The 17,452-nt window shown below is 46.7% G+C and overlaps 1 protein-coding gene across 2 annotated transcripts in view; it reads right to left on the bottom strand.

The window, feature by feature from the left end:
- RMND1 (required for meiotic nuclear division 1 homolog) overlaps positions 1–17,412 on the bottom strand; it is a 46,075-nt gene extending 28,663 nt beyond the window's left edge. Inside the window, exons 1-4 of one of the 2 annotated variants that reach the window (XM_007660200.3) lie at positions 17,213–17,412; positions 13,632–13,823; positions 10,251–10,754; positions 2,603–2,711 (exon numbers count right to left, since the gene is read on the bottom strand). In XM_007660200.3, the coding sequence (XP_007658390.2) occupies positions 2,603–2,711; positions 10,251–10,754; positions 13,632–13,700 (682 nt within the window). In that variant the 5' untranslated portion in view covers positions 13,701–13,823; positions 17,213–17,412. Of the gene's footprint in view, positions 1–2,602; positions 2,712–10,250; positions 10,755–13,631; positions 13,827–17,212 lie in introns of both variants that reach the window. The other variant, XM_007660205.3, reaches the window with a different exon arrangement.
- Between the last annotated feature and the right edge of the window lie 40 nt (positions 17,413–17,452).

The following is a 17,452-nucleotide window of genomic DNA, read 5'->3' as shown; positions in this document are numbered from 1 at the left end:
CTCCGAAAGAGCGTCCTTGGCACCACTGCAAAATCCTCAACGGAGTCAAGCTACACTGCACCTCAGGCACTTTCTGATTTTCCTTTTGCGCATAAAGTTCATTATATTAAAAAGCTATTAGGTTATTTGACATGAATCCCTAGTTTTATTTGTATAAAAATAATTGGCAACCCATTTTAAGAGGTTTCTCTCGATCTTTAAATGATCTCCACTGGCAAGATAGCCTATCTTTAATTTACCTGGGTTGTCCAGTTAGTCTAAACAATTCCTTTTTTTTTAATAGAGCAGGATAACAAACTGGATAGTGTAGCATCACTAATCTCTGACATACAGTATTTATCCCCCAGATGGTAAACTCCTTGTGGACAAGGAATGTGTCTACCAATTCTGTTGTACTGTACATTGAAGCGCTTAGTACAGTGCTCTGTACACAGTAAGCATTCAATAAATACTACTCACTGATTTAGTGATTAACATATAACTTATTGATTTACGACAACCAGGTTATTTCCAAACACATTCTACTCTTCATTTCCATGTAAGTGTAAAGTGCTCTGCATATCCCTTTGCATATCTCTAGGCTACCTATTTCATCGACAAAAGTGAAACGATCAGGGGTGATTTCCCTAAAATCTCCCCTGTTCCTCTCCAATCCCCTCATCTCCTCCTCCCTCTTCGACTCTACGTTCCCTGCAGTAACTCGGGATGAAATCTCTCACCTCCTCTCTAAATCTACCCCGTCCACCTGTGCTTCTGACCCCATCCCTTCATACCTTTTTAAAAAAACGCATTCCCTCCCTTCCTCTCTTCTTGACTGCCATCTTCAGCTATTAGCTTTTTAAAGGCTTCTTCCCCACTGCTTTCAAACATGCCTATGTATCCCTTATCCTAAAAAAATCCCTCCCATGACCCCCTGGCTCCCTCCAGTTATCGCCCCATCTCCCTCTTGCCATTTCTCTCCAGACTTCTTTAGAGAGTTGTTTACGTCCTCTGTCTCCACTTCCTAATCTTCAATTCTCTCCTAGATCCCCTCCAGTCTGGCTTCCGTCCGCCCTTCGCTCCACAGAACCAGCCTTCTCTAAGGTAACCGATGTCCTTCTTGTCTCCAAATCTGATGACCTCTACTCCATCCTAATCCTCCCAGACCCCTTAGTGGCCTTTGACACTAAGGCCGCACACTCCGCACCCCCTTCTCCTTGAAACATTATCCAACTTTGGATTCACTGGTGCTGTCTTCTCTTGGTTCTCCTCCTACCTCTGTGACTTCTCCTTCTTGGGTCTCTTTCGCTGGCTTCTCCTTTGCCTCCCACCCTCTAACAGTAGGGATCCGTCAAGGCTCAGGTTTCGGTCCTCTTCTATTCTCCCTCTACACTCACTCCCTTGGAGAACTCATTCACTTGCCATGTCTGTGCAGATGATTCCCAAATTTACATCTCCAGCCCAGATCTCTCTCCTTCCCTGCAATCTTGCATTTCCTCCTGCCTTCAAGACATACAACTACTTGGTGTCCTACCTCAAATTAAACGTCCTCCCCGTCTTTCCCATCACTGTAGACAACACCACTACCCTCCCTACCTTCAAGCCCATAACCTTGACGTTGTCCAAGACCCATCTCTCTCATCCCACCCACTTATTCAGTGTCACCAAATCCTGTCGATTCCATCTTCACGACACTGCTAAAAGCCGCCCTTTCCTCTGCATCCGAACCGTTACCAGGCTGATCCAAGCCCTTATCCTATCCCGCCTTGAATATTGCATCTGCCTCCTCGCTGACCTCCCCGCCTCCTGCCTCTTCCTACTCTACTTCACTCTTCTGCACAAATCATTCAGTTCACGTCCCACCATGCCTCAGGAATCTCCAGTGGCCGCCCATCCACCTCCGTACCAAACAGAAACTACTTATCATCGGCTTTAAAGAACTCAATCAGGTCACCCCACGCTACCTCTTCTCATTAATCTCCTCCTCCAGCTCAGGCCGTACAATCCGCTCCTCTAGCGCCAGCTTACTCACCGTGCCCTAATCTCATCTATCTTGCCACCGACCCTTTTCCCAAGTCCTCCCCCCTACCCTCCATGTATGCCAGACCACCACTCCCTCCACCTTCAAAGCATTGCTGAAGTCACATCTTCTCCAACTAAGCCCTCGTCCCCTTCTCGCTCTCCCTTCTGCGTTGTCTGTACACCTCGATCTGTGACCTTTGGACATATTCTCCCCATCCCAACCCCACAGCACTTATGTACCTATCTTTAAATTATGTATTATAAATTACTTCTTTATTCATATTAATGTCCGTCTCCCCCTCTAGACTGTAAACTTGTTTTGGGCAGGGAACGTTTCTGCTGCTTCTGTTGTACTGTACTCTCCCAGGAGCTTAGTACAGTGCTCTGCACATAGTAAGCACTCAATAAATACGACTGATTTGAGTATAACTCCTTTTATTTAATCTTGAGTAACGTAATGTGGAATGTTAGTGCATTTTAAAACGGCATATTTTGAAATGAATATTAGCATGTTCAGGCATGCAGATTTATAGAAGTTCTATGAAAGATGATTTTCCAATGCAAATCAACTTCTTTGACTTCCAAGTTCAGGAAGATGTACCTCTAGGCAAAGTTGTTACTTCAACATAGCCGTGGGATGCCAGCTCATGACACAGATTACCAAGGTGATATTCGTCGGCCGTTGCAAAGGCAGTACACTGCATCGTGTCCTGTAACAATCGAAGAAACAAAATATGTGTTATAAGAGATACAGCGGCACTTTAGGTTCTTGCTGCTAACTACATCTTTCATTCATTTTTACTTTACAACTAAAAAGCACAATAGCCTATGTTTAAAACTCCACTAACATGGATTTGCCCTTGACAGTCACGTTCTTAAAGACTACTGCCTTAAACCAGCATCTGGTAATAGTAGTAGAGAATACTGAGCACCCATTTAGTAACACAGATGGGTTACAAATAATAACAACAATGTTGGAATTTGTTAAGCGCTTACTATGTGCAGAGCACTGTTCTAAGCGCTGGGGGAGATACAGGGGAATCGGGTTGTCCCACGTGAGGCTCACAGTTAATCCCCATTTTACAGATGAGGTAACTGAGGCACAGAGGATTGAAGTGACTCGCCCACAGTCACACAGCTGACAAGTGGCAGAGCCGGTAGTCGAACTCATGACCTCTGACTCCGAAGCCCTGGCTCTTTCCACTGAGCCACGACAGGATGGGCATGGAAATGTTCAGAGCCACTGAATTAAGACCACTAGGGTTGAGCTGAGGATCAGGACAACAAGCCCTGTAGCTAGGCCAGGTGTGAGCTTGGAAAAGGCTGGGAAACCGGGTTTAGTCTGAAGTAATCTAAGTTACCCCCCTCTCGTTTCCTTTATAGCCTAGGGAGAGAGCAACACCATACTGAGTCTCGGGGACAGGAGGCGGCAGCAGCACAGCCACTATCTAGTTTCAACTGAGCACCTGAATTCATCAAGTGTATTTATTGAGCGTTTACTGTCTGCAGAGCACTGTACTACGTGCCTGGGAGAGTACAATACAACCAACAACAAATGTCAGACACATTCCCTGCCCACTCTGCTTGGTTTCAAGAGGGCAGAGCTCCAGTCCATCAGAGGAATTTATTAAGCAATTACTCCTTACTAAGTGCCTGGGAGAGTGTAATATTCAATAGTATTTATTTATTCAATAGTATTTGTTGAGCGCTTACTATGTGCAGAGCACTGTACTAAGCACTTGGAATGTACAAATCGGCAACAGATAATAATAATAACAGATAATAATACTAAAAACTGGGGTATTTGTTAAGTGCTTTCTGTGTGCCAAGCACTGTTGTAAGCACCGGGGTAGATACAAGGTAATCAGATACAGGTAGTCCGTGTCAGTCATTCATTCAATAGTATTTATTGAGCGCTTACTATGTGCAGAGCACTGTACTAAGCGCTTGGGATGAACAAGTCGGCAACAGATAGAGACAGTCCCTGCCGTTTGATGGGCTTACAGTCTAATCACATGAGGCTCATAGTCTTAATCCCCATTTCACAGATGAGGTAACTGAGGCACGGAGAAGTTCAGTGACTTGTCCAAGGTCACACAGCAGACATGTGGCAAAGCCAGGATTCGAACCCACGACCTCTGACTCCCAGATCCGTGCTCTTTCCACTAGACCATGTTGCTTCCCTATATAATAAAGTATGACATATGATATAATAAAGCTGGCGGGCATGATCTCTACCCTCAAGGAGCCTACAAAATAGTAAGGGACACAGACATTAAAAGCAAATTACAAATAGGGAGAGCAACAGAGTAGGAGGAGACTGTAAGCTCATTGTGTTAAATTGTACTTTCCCAAGTGTTTAGTTCAGTGCTCAGCACATAGTAAGCACTAAATAAATGAGAAAGAACGCACACATGCGTGCTTGTCTGTAGCTTTCCTCCCCGTATTGGTCAAGAAGCCAGTCCTCTCTCAAACTATTCCAAATGACCCCGAAGGGAGGCTGTCTGGCTAAGTGACCTTGCGCTCTAACACTTTCCCGCTATGTTTAGGATCAAAACTGCACGATGCATTCCTTGCCTGTATTATTTGCACTTCTCTATCCGCGAGACTGTGGTGATGCCCTTGAAAATTACTCGAATTCAAAATTCTACTTCTTGTATGCCAGAAATGTTAATCGAAAGAAACGCATTAATTCTAGGCGTCCGATTACTCTGGTGAGCAATTTAATGATTCAGGAGAAAAGTAACAATAATATTCTAAAAAAAGAGAGAGAAGAGGGCTGGAGGAGGGGTCGACGTGGGTAGAGATGTCGGACAAGACAGTGAAACCAGGACCCCAGATCTGATCAAAGACCTGAGCAGTGGAGGAATAAAGCTGGGGACACACATTTAATTAATTGTATCATTTACTACTATTTTTCTTGGTTCCCACACTTACTTTTATAGTACTTACGATCATTAACACGTGATCACGTCTTTTCATTTTACTCTATTAATTCTTATGTATTTTGAGCCCTCTCTTCCTAGGCAGGTTCAAATGATTGAGCCCACCTACAAAATTTCCCAAATTTTATGTGGGGATTTAGAAGCCAGATGTACTTTGAAGAGAACCTTTATTCTCGTATATTATACTGCTGCTACTACTACTACTACTAATAATAATGTTGGTATTTGTTAAGCGCTTACTATGTGCAGAGCACTGTTCTAAGCGCTGGGGGAGATACAGGGTCATCAGGTGGTTCCACGTGAGGTTCACAGTTAATCCCCATTTTCCAGATGAGGGAACTGAGGCCCAGAGAAGTGAAGAGACTCGCCCACAGTCACACAGCTGACAAGGGGCAGATCTGGAATTCGAACCCATGACCTCCGACTCCCAAGCCCGGGCTTCTTCCACTGAGCCACACTGCTTCACAAAGGATTGAAAAAAAAGAAAAAGAGGTACTATCCTACCTCTAGACTATATGCTCGTTATGGGCAGGGAAAGTGTCTACTAATTAATAATTATGTTATTTAAGCGCTTATTATGTGCCAAGCACTGTTATAAGCACTCTATTGTACTGTGCTCTCCCAAGTGCTTAGAACAGTGCCCTGCATATAGTAAGCGCTCAACAAATACCACTGATTGATTATCAAAAGGCTTCTGGAATCTGGTAAAACACCCTCATTTTCACGGATGTGGCGCGTCAACACAGAAGACTTGAGGTGGTTGCCAGAAAATGCATTTTGGAAAGACTATTCTTAACTACTAGTTTGTCCCAAAGTTCATGTGTCGAACACATCCAAGACAGGGTGCAAATCTACTTGCCGGCATTTCAAAGGCACTATGTATTTCTTTAACAGATTCAATCGGTCGTATTTGAGCGCTTACTCTGGGCAGAGCACTGTACTAAGCGCCTGGAGTGTACAATTGAGCAACAGATAGAGATAATCCCTGCCCAATGACGGGCTCACAGTCTAAACGGGGGAGACAGACAGCAAAACAAAACCGAACAAAACAAATCAAGTAGTCTGGGTTCTGCTTTCTACAATAGGTGGAGCCAGTAAGCCACGGAAAAGGCACAAAACCAAGCGAGCTGCAGCAGAGTCTCTAAAAAGAACAAAAAACCAACCCCCCAAATCTAGTAGTTTGAAGATTTTCCTGTCTTTCATCCAATGGAAATGTCCCAAATCAAAACTTGATAATGACTATGCAAAACATATGGTTACGAGGAAATCCCGGGCAATTCAGCAACGTTTTCATTTCAACTCACAAAAGAACCTCATATTTACTTTCAATTATTCATTTAAGACAACTGAATTTTAGGCATTTAAACGAATCAATGGTATTTATTGAAATACCATGCTTACAGGGTGCAGAGCACTGTACAAATGAATTTAAGACAACTGAATTTTAGGCATTTAAATGAATCAATGGTATTTATTGAAATACCATGCTTACAGGGTGCAGAGCACCGTACAACTGAATTTAAAACTGAATTTTAGGCATTTAAATGAATCACTGGTATCTGTTGAAATCCCATGCTTACAGGGTGCAGAGCACTGTACAACTGAATTTAAAACAACTGAATTTTAGGCATTTAAATGAATCAATGGTATTTATTGAAATACCATGCCTACAGCGTGCAGTGGACTGTACAAATGAATTTAAGACAACTGAATTTTAGGCATTTAAATGCATCAGTGGTATTTACTGAAATGCCATGCTTACAGGGTGCAGAGCACCGTACAACTGAATTTAAAACAACTGAATTTGAGGCATTTAAATAAATCAATGGTATCTATTGAAATACCGTGCTTACAGCGTGCGGAGCGCTGTGTTTGGTAATGTACAGTACAACAGAGTTGGTAGACGCGATGCCTGCCCACAGGAAGCAGTCGACAGTTTAAGGAGGCAGACATTAAATGAATTACAAGCAGGGGATATAGCAGACTACAAGGATATTTACCTAAGTGCCGTGGGGCTGGGGTGAGTATCAAAGTGCTTAATTGTCATCTATTTCTCCCCTTCTAATCCAATTAGTTTCTACACAGCAAACCCCGGAACAGTGTGCCGGAAACAGCTCAACTAAATGAGAAGCCGCAGGGCCTAGTGAAAAGGGCTTGGTAGTCGGAGGGCCTGGGTTCTAATCTCCCCTCTCCCGCCTATCTCCTGTGTGACCTTGGGCAAATCACTTCACTTAGAGAAGCAGCGTGGCTCAGTGGCAAGAGCCCGGGCTTGGGAGTCAGAGGTCATGAGTTCGACTCCCGGCTCTGCCACTAGTCAGCTGTGTGACTGTGGGCAAGTCACTTCACTTCTCTGTGCCTCAGTTCCCTCATCTGCAAAATGGGGATTAACTGTGAGCCTCACGGGGGACAACCTGATTCCCCTGTATCTACCCCAGCGCTTAGAACAGTGCTCTGCACATAGTAAGCGCTTAACAAATACCAACATTATTATTAAGCGCTCAATAAATACTATTGAATGAATGAATGGGGCCCCACCGAATGGGCCTACCCACCCACCTGGCTCCCATCTGGTTCTCCAGAGCTACCTGGGAATCTGCTGAGGATGGAAAGGAGAATGGGGAGAAGGCTATAATAATAATAATAATGTTGGTATTTGTTAAGCGCTTACTATGTGCCGAGCACTGTTCTAAGAGCTGGGGTAGACATAGGGGAATCAGGTTGTCCCACGTGGGGCTCCCAGTCTTAATCCCCATTTTCCAGATGAGGGAACTGAGGCACCGAGAAGTGAAGTGACTCGCCCACGGTCACACAGCCGACAAGTGGCAGAGCTGGGATTCGAACTCATGAGCCCTGACTCCAAAGCCCGTGCTCTTTCCACTGAGCCACGCTGCTTCTCAAGAAGAGGCAGCCGGGGGATAGAGGATGGGTAGGAGAGGGATTAATCGGGGAGGGTGTCTTGGAGGAGCTGTGATTGCCGAAGGGCTTTGAAGATGGGGAGAGTGGTTGTCTGTTGGATGTGAAGGGCCAGGAAGTTCCAGACACAACTCCCTCTAGACTGTAAATCCCTTGTGGGCAGAGAACCTGTCTACCAACTGTTATATTCTCCTCTTCCAAGCGCTTAGCACGATGCTCTGCACGCAGTAAGCGGTCAATAAATACCACCGATTGATTGACAGAAGCGAGGATGTGCCCAAGTGGTCAGTGGTGAGCGATGAAACCAGAGGCGATTAGCACAGGAAGCGCTCAATAGATACGATCGATTGAATGAACCCGAGGAAGCGGTTCCCCCGAGGTTCCCATGTAGGCTCTACGGTCTGAGTGTTACGTGTCACGAGAAGGAACCGTGTATCGGCTCTCAAGGTGACGCATACTGTAAATCAATAAACCGCTGCCGGTGCTCTGCATTTGGGGAATAATAACGTTGGTATTTGTTAAGCGCTTACTATGTGCACAGCACTGTTCTAAGCGCTGGGGTAGATACAGGGTCATCAGGCCGTCCCACGTGAGGCTCACAGTTAATCCCCAATTTACAGATGAGGTAACTGAGGCACAGAGAAGTGAAGTGACTTGCCCAAAGTCACACAGCTGACAAGTGGCAGAGCCAGGAAGGATGGGTTCAGTAATTTCAGACGCCCATCAGAATAAATACAAACAGGATTGTCCTTTTAATTAATAATCTGGGGATTGTCATGAATTCAGTCGGGCAATGACACTGTTCAAACATCTGAATGGGAGTCGGATCTGTAGCCATATATTTGGAAGTTCACAGTTGGAAGGTTTGGACGCCTATCTCCCGAAGCTGCTGAGAGCTGCAGAGAGAAGGGACAGAGGTGGGCGTGGGAGCAAAATCATACTGGTTTGCTTTTGCTGCCCACCCGCCACCACTCTTTTTCATCCTTGATAGCTTGGAAGCATCCTTGGTAGCTTGGAAGAGCGGCATTTTTTTAAATAGTATCTGTTAAGCGCTTACTATGTGCCGGGCACCACACTAAGCGCTGGGGCAGAGAAAAGCGAATCAGGATGGACACAGTCCATGTCCCCTACGGGGTTCACAGCTTTAATCTCCATTTTACAGACGAGGTGACTGGGGCACAGAGAAGTTAAGTGACTTGCCCAAGGACACACAGCAGAGAAGTGATGGAGCCAGGACCGGAACCCAGATCCTCTGTCTCCCGGGCCCGGATTCTTTCCACTAGGTCATTCATTCATTCAATGGTATTTATTGAGCGCTTACTATGTGCAGAGCACTGTACTAAGCGCTTGGAATGTACAAATCGGCAACAGATAGAGACGGTCCCTGCCCTTTGACGGGCTTACGGTCTAATCGGGTCACACTGTACCTGTAAGCAAATGACTGCCTGGCTACTTGGGATCAAAAACAGTGGCTGTAGGAAGCGCCACTGCCTCCTTCTCTAGCTTGGTAGGCTACGAAGAGGTGTCGATTTGGGGGTGTTACCAGTCCGCTGGAGAGAAATGGAGAGGTGAGACGCTGAAGGTGGGGATAAGAAGAAAGGAAGGGTAAACTGAGGGAGGGACAAGACATGGGAGAGGGAAAAGGAAAGACAAGAATGGGAGGACAGGAACAAGGAGAAAGGACAAAACAAAGGGAGAGACCTAATATAAGGAAGGAAAGGATGTAGTGGAAAAAGGTGGATGAAAGGATGAATTGCTACCAAGTTCTAGCAATGTTGGATTGCAAGCCCCCCTCGCCCACCCCCCACCCCGATAACTGCTTTTCTATGGCTTTTCTTATTTCTTTTCTTAGTTTCTTTAGCGGCAGGCAGGGGCATTCAGCCAAATCGCTGAGTAGCCGGGGAAAATCTCGCTAAATCGACTCAGTCTTAAATGATGGCAGCAACAAACGCATCCTCCTCCTCCTCCTCCTCCTCCTCCTCCTCCTCCAACTGGTCACGAGGAAATGAAGGAGTGACCTGTTCCATTACAAATACATTTTCCACAGTGTCATCACTGGACTAAGTTTGATCAGTGGACATGATTTGGACAAAGAGCTATTTTACTGGCTGTATTTTATTATTCTATTACTTCTACTCCTCTTTCGTGCGGACACTGCATTAAGAGTTTAGCTTAAAATGGAGATACGGTTTCCATCAATCATGGTTTACATAACTACCTCGATTACAGGTAATAAGGTTAAAAACCAAATTCAAGGCTGATTTTTTTTTCCCAGTAGAACTGATTTTGACTGTGAGACATCACAAAATCTGACTTAAAAAACAGTCTCTTCTACTTTGTTCACGAAGGTGTACATCTGAAAGACACCACAGAACCGGTACCCTATTTTACCTCGGTTACGGACAGAAGCGGCAGGTTAGTCCTGGATGGCTGTTTGGTCCTGGGTGCTTTCAGTGGTCTTTTGGTTTGTTGAACCTCTCGAGTCGGTACCAATCTGCCAGTCGGTACGGACGTATAATGTCGACCCGACACTTCCAACGGCCATCGGGGAGAAAAAAGGGTTTGTCTTTGAGTCCCAGTCCTGGAAGAACCAAAGGTTTTCACAGACAAAGGATGAACTTGTTCGATTTGGCAGGGCGCGGTCTTCAGCGGAGGAGACACTGACACTTTCCAGTTCATTTCCTGGGCACTTGAAATTTTCAAACGAACAGTTGCTGCTTCTGGAATGGGCAAATCCAACTTCCAATTTGGCGTTAGAGTTTTGCGTGTTGTCTTTTCCGCTCCCTTTGGTGGTTTTAATATTGGATGAGGCCATTTTTGGAGGCTTCGGCACCGGCATAAAGGGAAGGGAGATCTGGCCATGACTCTCAGCAGTTTAGCTGGCATGACTGCACTCTAAAACCAAGCAGAAGGAAAGATCAAGTTTTTAAAAGGTTCTAGATGACCCATAACTGCCGGACTACACTCCCGCAGACGCTTTGTACAGTGCTCTGTACATGTAATCACTCAATAAATATCACCGATTATTTTCTGAATAAAGACACCCCCCATCTTAAACACACGCTTTGGGCAAAAAATATTTTGTCCAAGTCATACATCTAAAACAAACTATCTTACATGATGATATTCACAGCTGGAGAAAATGTCTAATTACTATCAAGTTGGAGAGGACAATCATAAAAGCAATTTTTTTTTATGGTATTTGTTAAGTGCTTACTACGTACCAGGTGCCGAACTAAGCGCTTGCAAGATAATCGGATAGGACACGTTCCCCATCCCACACAAGGGCTCACAGTCTTAATCCCCATTTTGCAGAGGAGGTAACTGAGGCAGAGAGCAGTGACTTGCCCAAGGTCACAGAGCAGATAAGGGAGAGAGCTGGGACTGGAACCCAGGACCTCTGACTCCCAGGCCTGTGCTCTTTCCACTAGACCCTGCTGCTCCTCTAAATTTAAAGTACTCCGGGGTTTTTCAAATCGAACCGACCGGGCTGATCTATTACGCTTGCCTGTAAATCTATACGTCAGGCACAGCTTCTGGACGATTAATAAAAAGAAATTTCAGTAAGAGCTTAATTTAAAGCAGTGTGCCTTGTAGACAGAGCACACGCCTGAGAGCCAGAAGGACCTGGGTTCTAATTCCAACCCTGCCACTTGTCTGCTGAGTGGCCTTGGGCAAGTCACTTCACTTCTCTGCGCCTCACTGATCTCATCTGCAAAATGGGGATTAAGACTGTGAGCTCTACGTGGGACAGGGATTCTTGGTGCAGTGCTTGGCACACAGTAAGTGCTTAACGAATACCACACTTATCATTATTAAAAGGCTCGTCTGCCTGCAGCTCTCTTGGGCTCATTACCATAGTCTGTCTTACGAATTGCCCCTATAGAAAACCGATTTCTCTTGTGTAGAAAGCGACTTCATTTTCCTACCATTTCTGAAAACAGCTGGTCTGCCTAAAAAAGGAACCCCGTGGAGCAAATTAAGGAGAAACAGTCACAATCAAGGCAAGATGTTGCTTAATGAGGCAAATGGCATTTTGGTGCTACAGAAGGTGAGGATCCTAATCCTGCCCCGTTACTCTATCACCCATTCTCAACCATCGCCTTAAAAGGGGATTGAGGAAAGTGAAAACAAAAAAAAGGAAAGAAATGGAGAGAGAAACTATGGCTAAAGAGTGATGTATAGTTCCAGTGAGCCAAGAACCAAGCTAATGATTTCGGGCCTAATTAGGAAGTTAAAGGTCTGCTGATTTTGTTAATAGGGTAAATAAACCTCCTATGATATGTCAGATTTATCCTTAAAAGCAAAGGTGTCAGCATCAGCTCTTTGGGGGCAGGGACGGTGTCCACCAACTCTATTGTACTTCTCCAAGTAATAATAATAATGATAATGTTGGTATTTGTTAAGCGCTTACTATGTGCAGAGCACTGTTCTAAGTGCTGGGGGAGATACAGGGTCATCTGGTTGTCCCAGGTGAGGCTCACAGTTAATCCCCATTTTACAGATGAGGTAACTGAGGCCCAGAGAAGTGAAGTGACTTGCCCACAGTCACACAGCTGACAAGTGGCAGAGCTGGGATTCGAACTCATGACCTCTGACTCTTTCCACTGAGCCACGCTGCTTTTCTTGGCACACCCCGAAGCGCTCAATAAATATGACTGATTGAGATACCTGCAGACTAAACCCTTCTGTCCAGCCACTTTTCCACATCATTCTTCCCTCACCATTACCAGAGCAGAATGCAGCTAGTCAAACAGTTGTCCGACTCACTGACCGTTCATTCGTATTTGCTGAGCACTTACTGTGTGCAGAACACCGTATTAAGCGCTCGGCAGGTACCAAACAGCAATAGAGAGAGACAATCCCTGCCCACAATGAATTTACAGTCTGGGGGGGGAAACAAACATCAAAACAAGTAAACATGCATCAATATAAATAGAATTAGATATATACATATATACAGAAGTGCTGTGGGGTGGGGGCGAAGCAAGGGGAGAGAGTCGAGGGGACGCGGAAGGGAGGGGGAGCTGAGGAAAAGGGCACTTAGTCTGGGAAGGCCTCTTGGAGGAGGTGTGCCTTCAATAGGTGGTTTGAAGGCAGAAAAGTGATTGTTTGGTGGACTTGAGGAGGGAAGGAGGGCGTTCCGGGCCAGAGGTAGGATGTGGGCCAGAGGATGGCGGCGAGACAGGCGAGATGGAGGCAGAGTGAGAAGGTTAGCACCAGAGGAGAATGTGAGGGCTGGGATGTAGAAGGAGAGAAGGGAGGTGAGGATAGAAGGGGCAAGGTGATGGAGAGCTTTAAAGCCGAGAGCGGGGAGTTTCTGTTCGATACAGAGGTCGATAAGCAACCACTGGAGATTTCTGAGGAGGGTGTCATGCCCTGAACGTTTCTGTGGAAAGATAATCCGGGCAGTGGATAATCCGGACCTCCTGAGGATGGGCCAGTTCCAGTCAACGCTTCAAACTGGTCCAGATTCCCTTAAGTCCCTTAAGGGAACTTGCTATCACGGGTGTCTGGCCTGAGGCACCGTGATTCTGATGATTCCTGGGAGATCAAGCCAGGGGGGCCTTCCTCAGGGTATCCCATTTGCTGTTTGGCAAGAACGGGGGGGATCCGTTCAGGCCGGGCCGTCCCGGCAATCCGGGTCCTGTCGGACAGTGAGCTGGGTTCTCGAGAAGATCTCCGAATCACTCCAGTTTTCTCAGAGTCCAGGAACTGACGACGCCCCGGGCAGTTTGGAATCTACTTGGCCCTACTGTGACAGGAGCTTACCTCACTAGTGGGGTCCAGAGTGGCCCCGTAAAGGGTATGAATCACACGTCCTCCTTTAATTTCTATCATCCGACTCTTCTTCCCCCGATGTCGCTTCCTTTCAACACCCGCTGTAGGGGCCACTTTGTCCTCAGCTTTGAACCCTTAGCGTTGGTTGTCATCCAGATCAGGCGCCTAACTCCCGTAGAGCAACTGCTTCAAAACAAACAAAACATAACACTTACCAAAAAAAATATTTAAAGAAGGCGGGGGGGCCGGAGAGATCACGGGGTGGGGGCATCGGTCCGCATCCGTACCCCACTTCGTCTAATGCTAAAACACCAAGTCAAACGCCGAGTCGTCTGGACACTGCTCGGCTCTTCCTGCAAATCATTACGAACTCTAGGCAGGCAACTCAGCGTTCAAATTAACATTCTGAAAATGAAGCCCGGGGAATTTGCCCGGCTCAGTTCTGCCCGGGCTAAGTCCAACAGGTCCGTGGCCAATATCAAGCCTCAAATCACCTTCCGATTGGGTCTCGGTGAAGTCGACTTGGCTTCTTCGCTTGGAGTAGGGGTTCCCAGGGACGTGCGCGCGTGCACAAATCATGCACGTCGCTTCCCTCTGTGCTGCTGGAATCTGCGGATCTAGCCGATTCCCACTGACCTCCTGAATGTGGGTCAAACACTGGGCATTCACGACAGCACCCCAGTCTCCAGTCATTCATTCAATAGTATTTATTGAGCGCTTACTATGTGCAGAGTACTGTACTAAGCGCTTGGGATGAACAAGTCGGCAACAGATAGAGACAGTCCCTGCCCTTTGACGGGCTCGCAGTCTAATCGGGGGAGATGGACAGACGAGAACAATGGCATAAATAGAGTCGAGGGGAAGAACATCTCGTAAAAACAATGGCAACTAAATAGAATCGAGGCGATGTACATTTCATTAACAAAATAAATAGGGTAATGAAAATATATACAGTTGAGCGGACGAGTACAGTGCTGAGGGCATGGGAAGGGAGAGGAGCAGAGGGAAATGGGGGGAAAAGAGGGTTAAGCTGCGGAGAGGTGAAGGGGGGGCCGTAGAGGGAGAAGGGGAGCTCAGTCTGGGAAGGCCTCTTGGAGGAGGTGAGTTTGAAGTAGGGTTTTGAAGAGGGGAAGAGAATCAGTTTGGCGGAGGTGAGGAGGGAGGGCGTTCCGGGACCGCAGGAGGACGCGGCCCGGGGGTCGACGGCGGGATAGGCGAGACCGAGGGACGGTGAGGAGGTGGGCGGCGGAGGAGCGGAGCGTGCGGGGTGGGCGGTGGAAAGAGAGAAGGGAGGAGAGGTAGGAAGGGGCAAGGTGATGGAGAACCTCGAAGCCTAGATTGAGGAGTTTTTGTTTGGAGCGGAGGTCGATAGGCAACCACTGGAGGGGTTTAAGAAGGGGAGTGACATGCCCAGAGCGTTTCCGCAGGAAGATGAGCCGGGCAGCGGAGTGAAGAATAGACCGGAGCGGGGCGAGAGAGGAGGAAGGGAGGTCAGGGAGAAGGCTGACACAATAGCCGGGATATAATGAGAGCCCGTAACAGTAAGGTAGCCGTTTGGGTGGAGAGGAAAGGGCGGATCTTGGCGATATTGTAGAGGTGAAACCGGCAGGTCTCGGTGACGGATTGGATGCGTGGGGTGAACGAGATAGACGAGTCAAAGATGACACCGAGATCGCGGGCCCGAGAGATGGGAAGGATGGTCGCGCCATCCACGGCGATAGGGAAGTCTGGGAGAGGACCGGGTTTGGGAGGGAAGATGAGGAGCTGAGTCTTGCTCACGTTGAGGTTTAGGTGGCGGGCCGACATCCGGGTGGAGACGTCCCGGAGGCGGGAGGAGATGCGAGCCCGAAGGGAGGGGGAGAGGACAGGGGCGGAGATGTAGATCTGCGTGTCATCTGCGTAGAGATGGTAGTCGAAGCCGTGAGAGCGGATGAGTTCACCGAGGGAGTGAGTGTAAATGGAGAACAGAAGAGGGCCAAGAACTGACCCTTGAGGAACTCCAACAGTTAAAGGATGGGAGGGGGAGGAGGCGCCGGCGAAGGAGACCGAGAATGACCGGCCAGAGAGGTAAGAGGAGAACCGGGAGAGGATGGAGTCTGTGAAGTCAAGGTGAGATAAGGTGTTCTAAGCGCTGGGGGAGAAACAGGGTCATCAGGTTGTCCCACGTGAGGCTCACAGTCTTCATCCCATTTCACAGATGAGGGAACTGAGGCCCAGAGAAGTGAAGTGACTTGCCCACGGTCACACAACCAACAAGTGGCAGAGCTGGGATTCAAACCCATGACCTCTGACTCCCAAGCCTGGACTTTTCCCACTTAGCCACAAATGATTGAATGAATGGTTAAATGAATGACTGAATGATTGAATGAATGAATGATGGAAGGACTAAAGGAGTGATTGAGTGAATTACTGAATGAATGATTGAGTGAATGACTAAATGAATGGCTAAACGAATGATTGAATGACTAAATCATGGCTCAGTGGAAAGAGCCCGGGCTTGGGAGTCAGAGGTCATGGGTTTGAATCTCCGTTCTGCCACTTGTCAGCTGTGTGACTTTGTGCCTCAGTTACCTCGTCTGTAAAATGGGGATAAAGACTGAGCCTCACGTGGGACAACCTGATGACCCTGTATCTCCCCCCACACTTAGAACGGTGCTCTGCACATAGTAAGTGCTTAACAAGCACCAACATTATTATTAAATGAATGATTGAATGATTAAATGAATGATTGAATGAATGACTGAATGAATGATTGAATGACTGAATGAATGATTGAATGACTAAATGAATGACTGAACAATTAAATGACTAAGTGAATGATTGAATGACTGAGTGAATGACTGAATGATTGAATGACTAAATGAATAATTGAATGACTAAATGAATAATTGAATAAATGACTGAATGAACGATTAAATGACTAAGTGAATGAATGAATGAATGATTGACTAAATGAATGATCTAATGACTGACTAAATGAATGAATGATTGAATGAATGACTGAATGAACGATTAAATGACTAAGTGAATGAATGACTGATGGAGTGACTGAATGAATACATGATTGAAGGCCTAAATGAATGAATGATTGAATGAATGACTGAATGAACGATTAAATGACTAAGTGAATGAATGACTGATGGAGTGACTAAATGAATGCATGATTGAATGACTAAATGAATGAATGATTGAATGAATGACTGAATGAACGATGAAGTGACTAAGTGAATGAATGATTGAATGACTAAGTGAATGACTAAATGAATGAATGATGATCGACGGAAATGAATGATCGAATGAATGACTACAGGAATGATGGCATGAACGATTCAATGACTAAGTGAATGAGTGAATGACTAAATGAATGAATGAATGATGATTGACGAAATGAATGATCGAATGAATGACTACAGGAATGATGGCATGAACGATTCAATGACTAAGTGAATGAGTGAATGACTAAATGAATGACTGAACGCATGACCGGCCAGTCCCGGCCCCCAAATATGTGGTGGCGGCGCGGGGAAGGAAGGCGCAGAGAACAGACGGGTCCTGTCGCCCCGCGCACTGACCTGTCGGGGCTGCGGGAGCCACGGGCGGAGGAGGAAGAGGAGGACGGGGAGCAGGAGGAGGAGCGGCGGCAGCGGGAGCGTCCAGGCGGGAAGGGCCGCCATCGCAGGCCAACGCTCCGTCCTTCGCCCCACGTGACCGACACGCGCTGCCTCCCGTCCGCCCCCGGGGAACAATAAAGTTGACCTTTGTTCAAAAAAAAAAAAGCCCGGCCGGGCGGCCTTCCCCCCCCCCCTTGACGT

This window comes from Ornithorhynchus anatinus, chromosome 2, assembly GCF_004115215.2.
Source record: "Ornithorhynchus anatinus isolate Pmale09 chromosome 2, mOrnAna1.pri.v4, whole genome shotgun sequence".
NCBI classification, from domain to species: domain Eukaryota; kingdom Metazoa; phylum Chordata; class Mammalia; order Monotremata; family Ornithorhynchidae; genus Ornithorhynchus; species Ornithorhynchus anatinus.
Note: the sequence above shows the minus strand (reverse complement) of the source record. Positions and strands in the feature narration are given on the sequence as shown.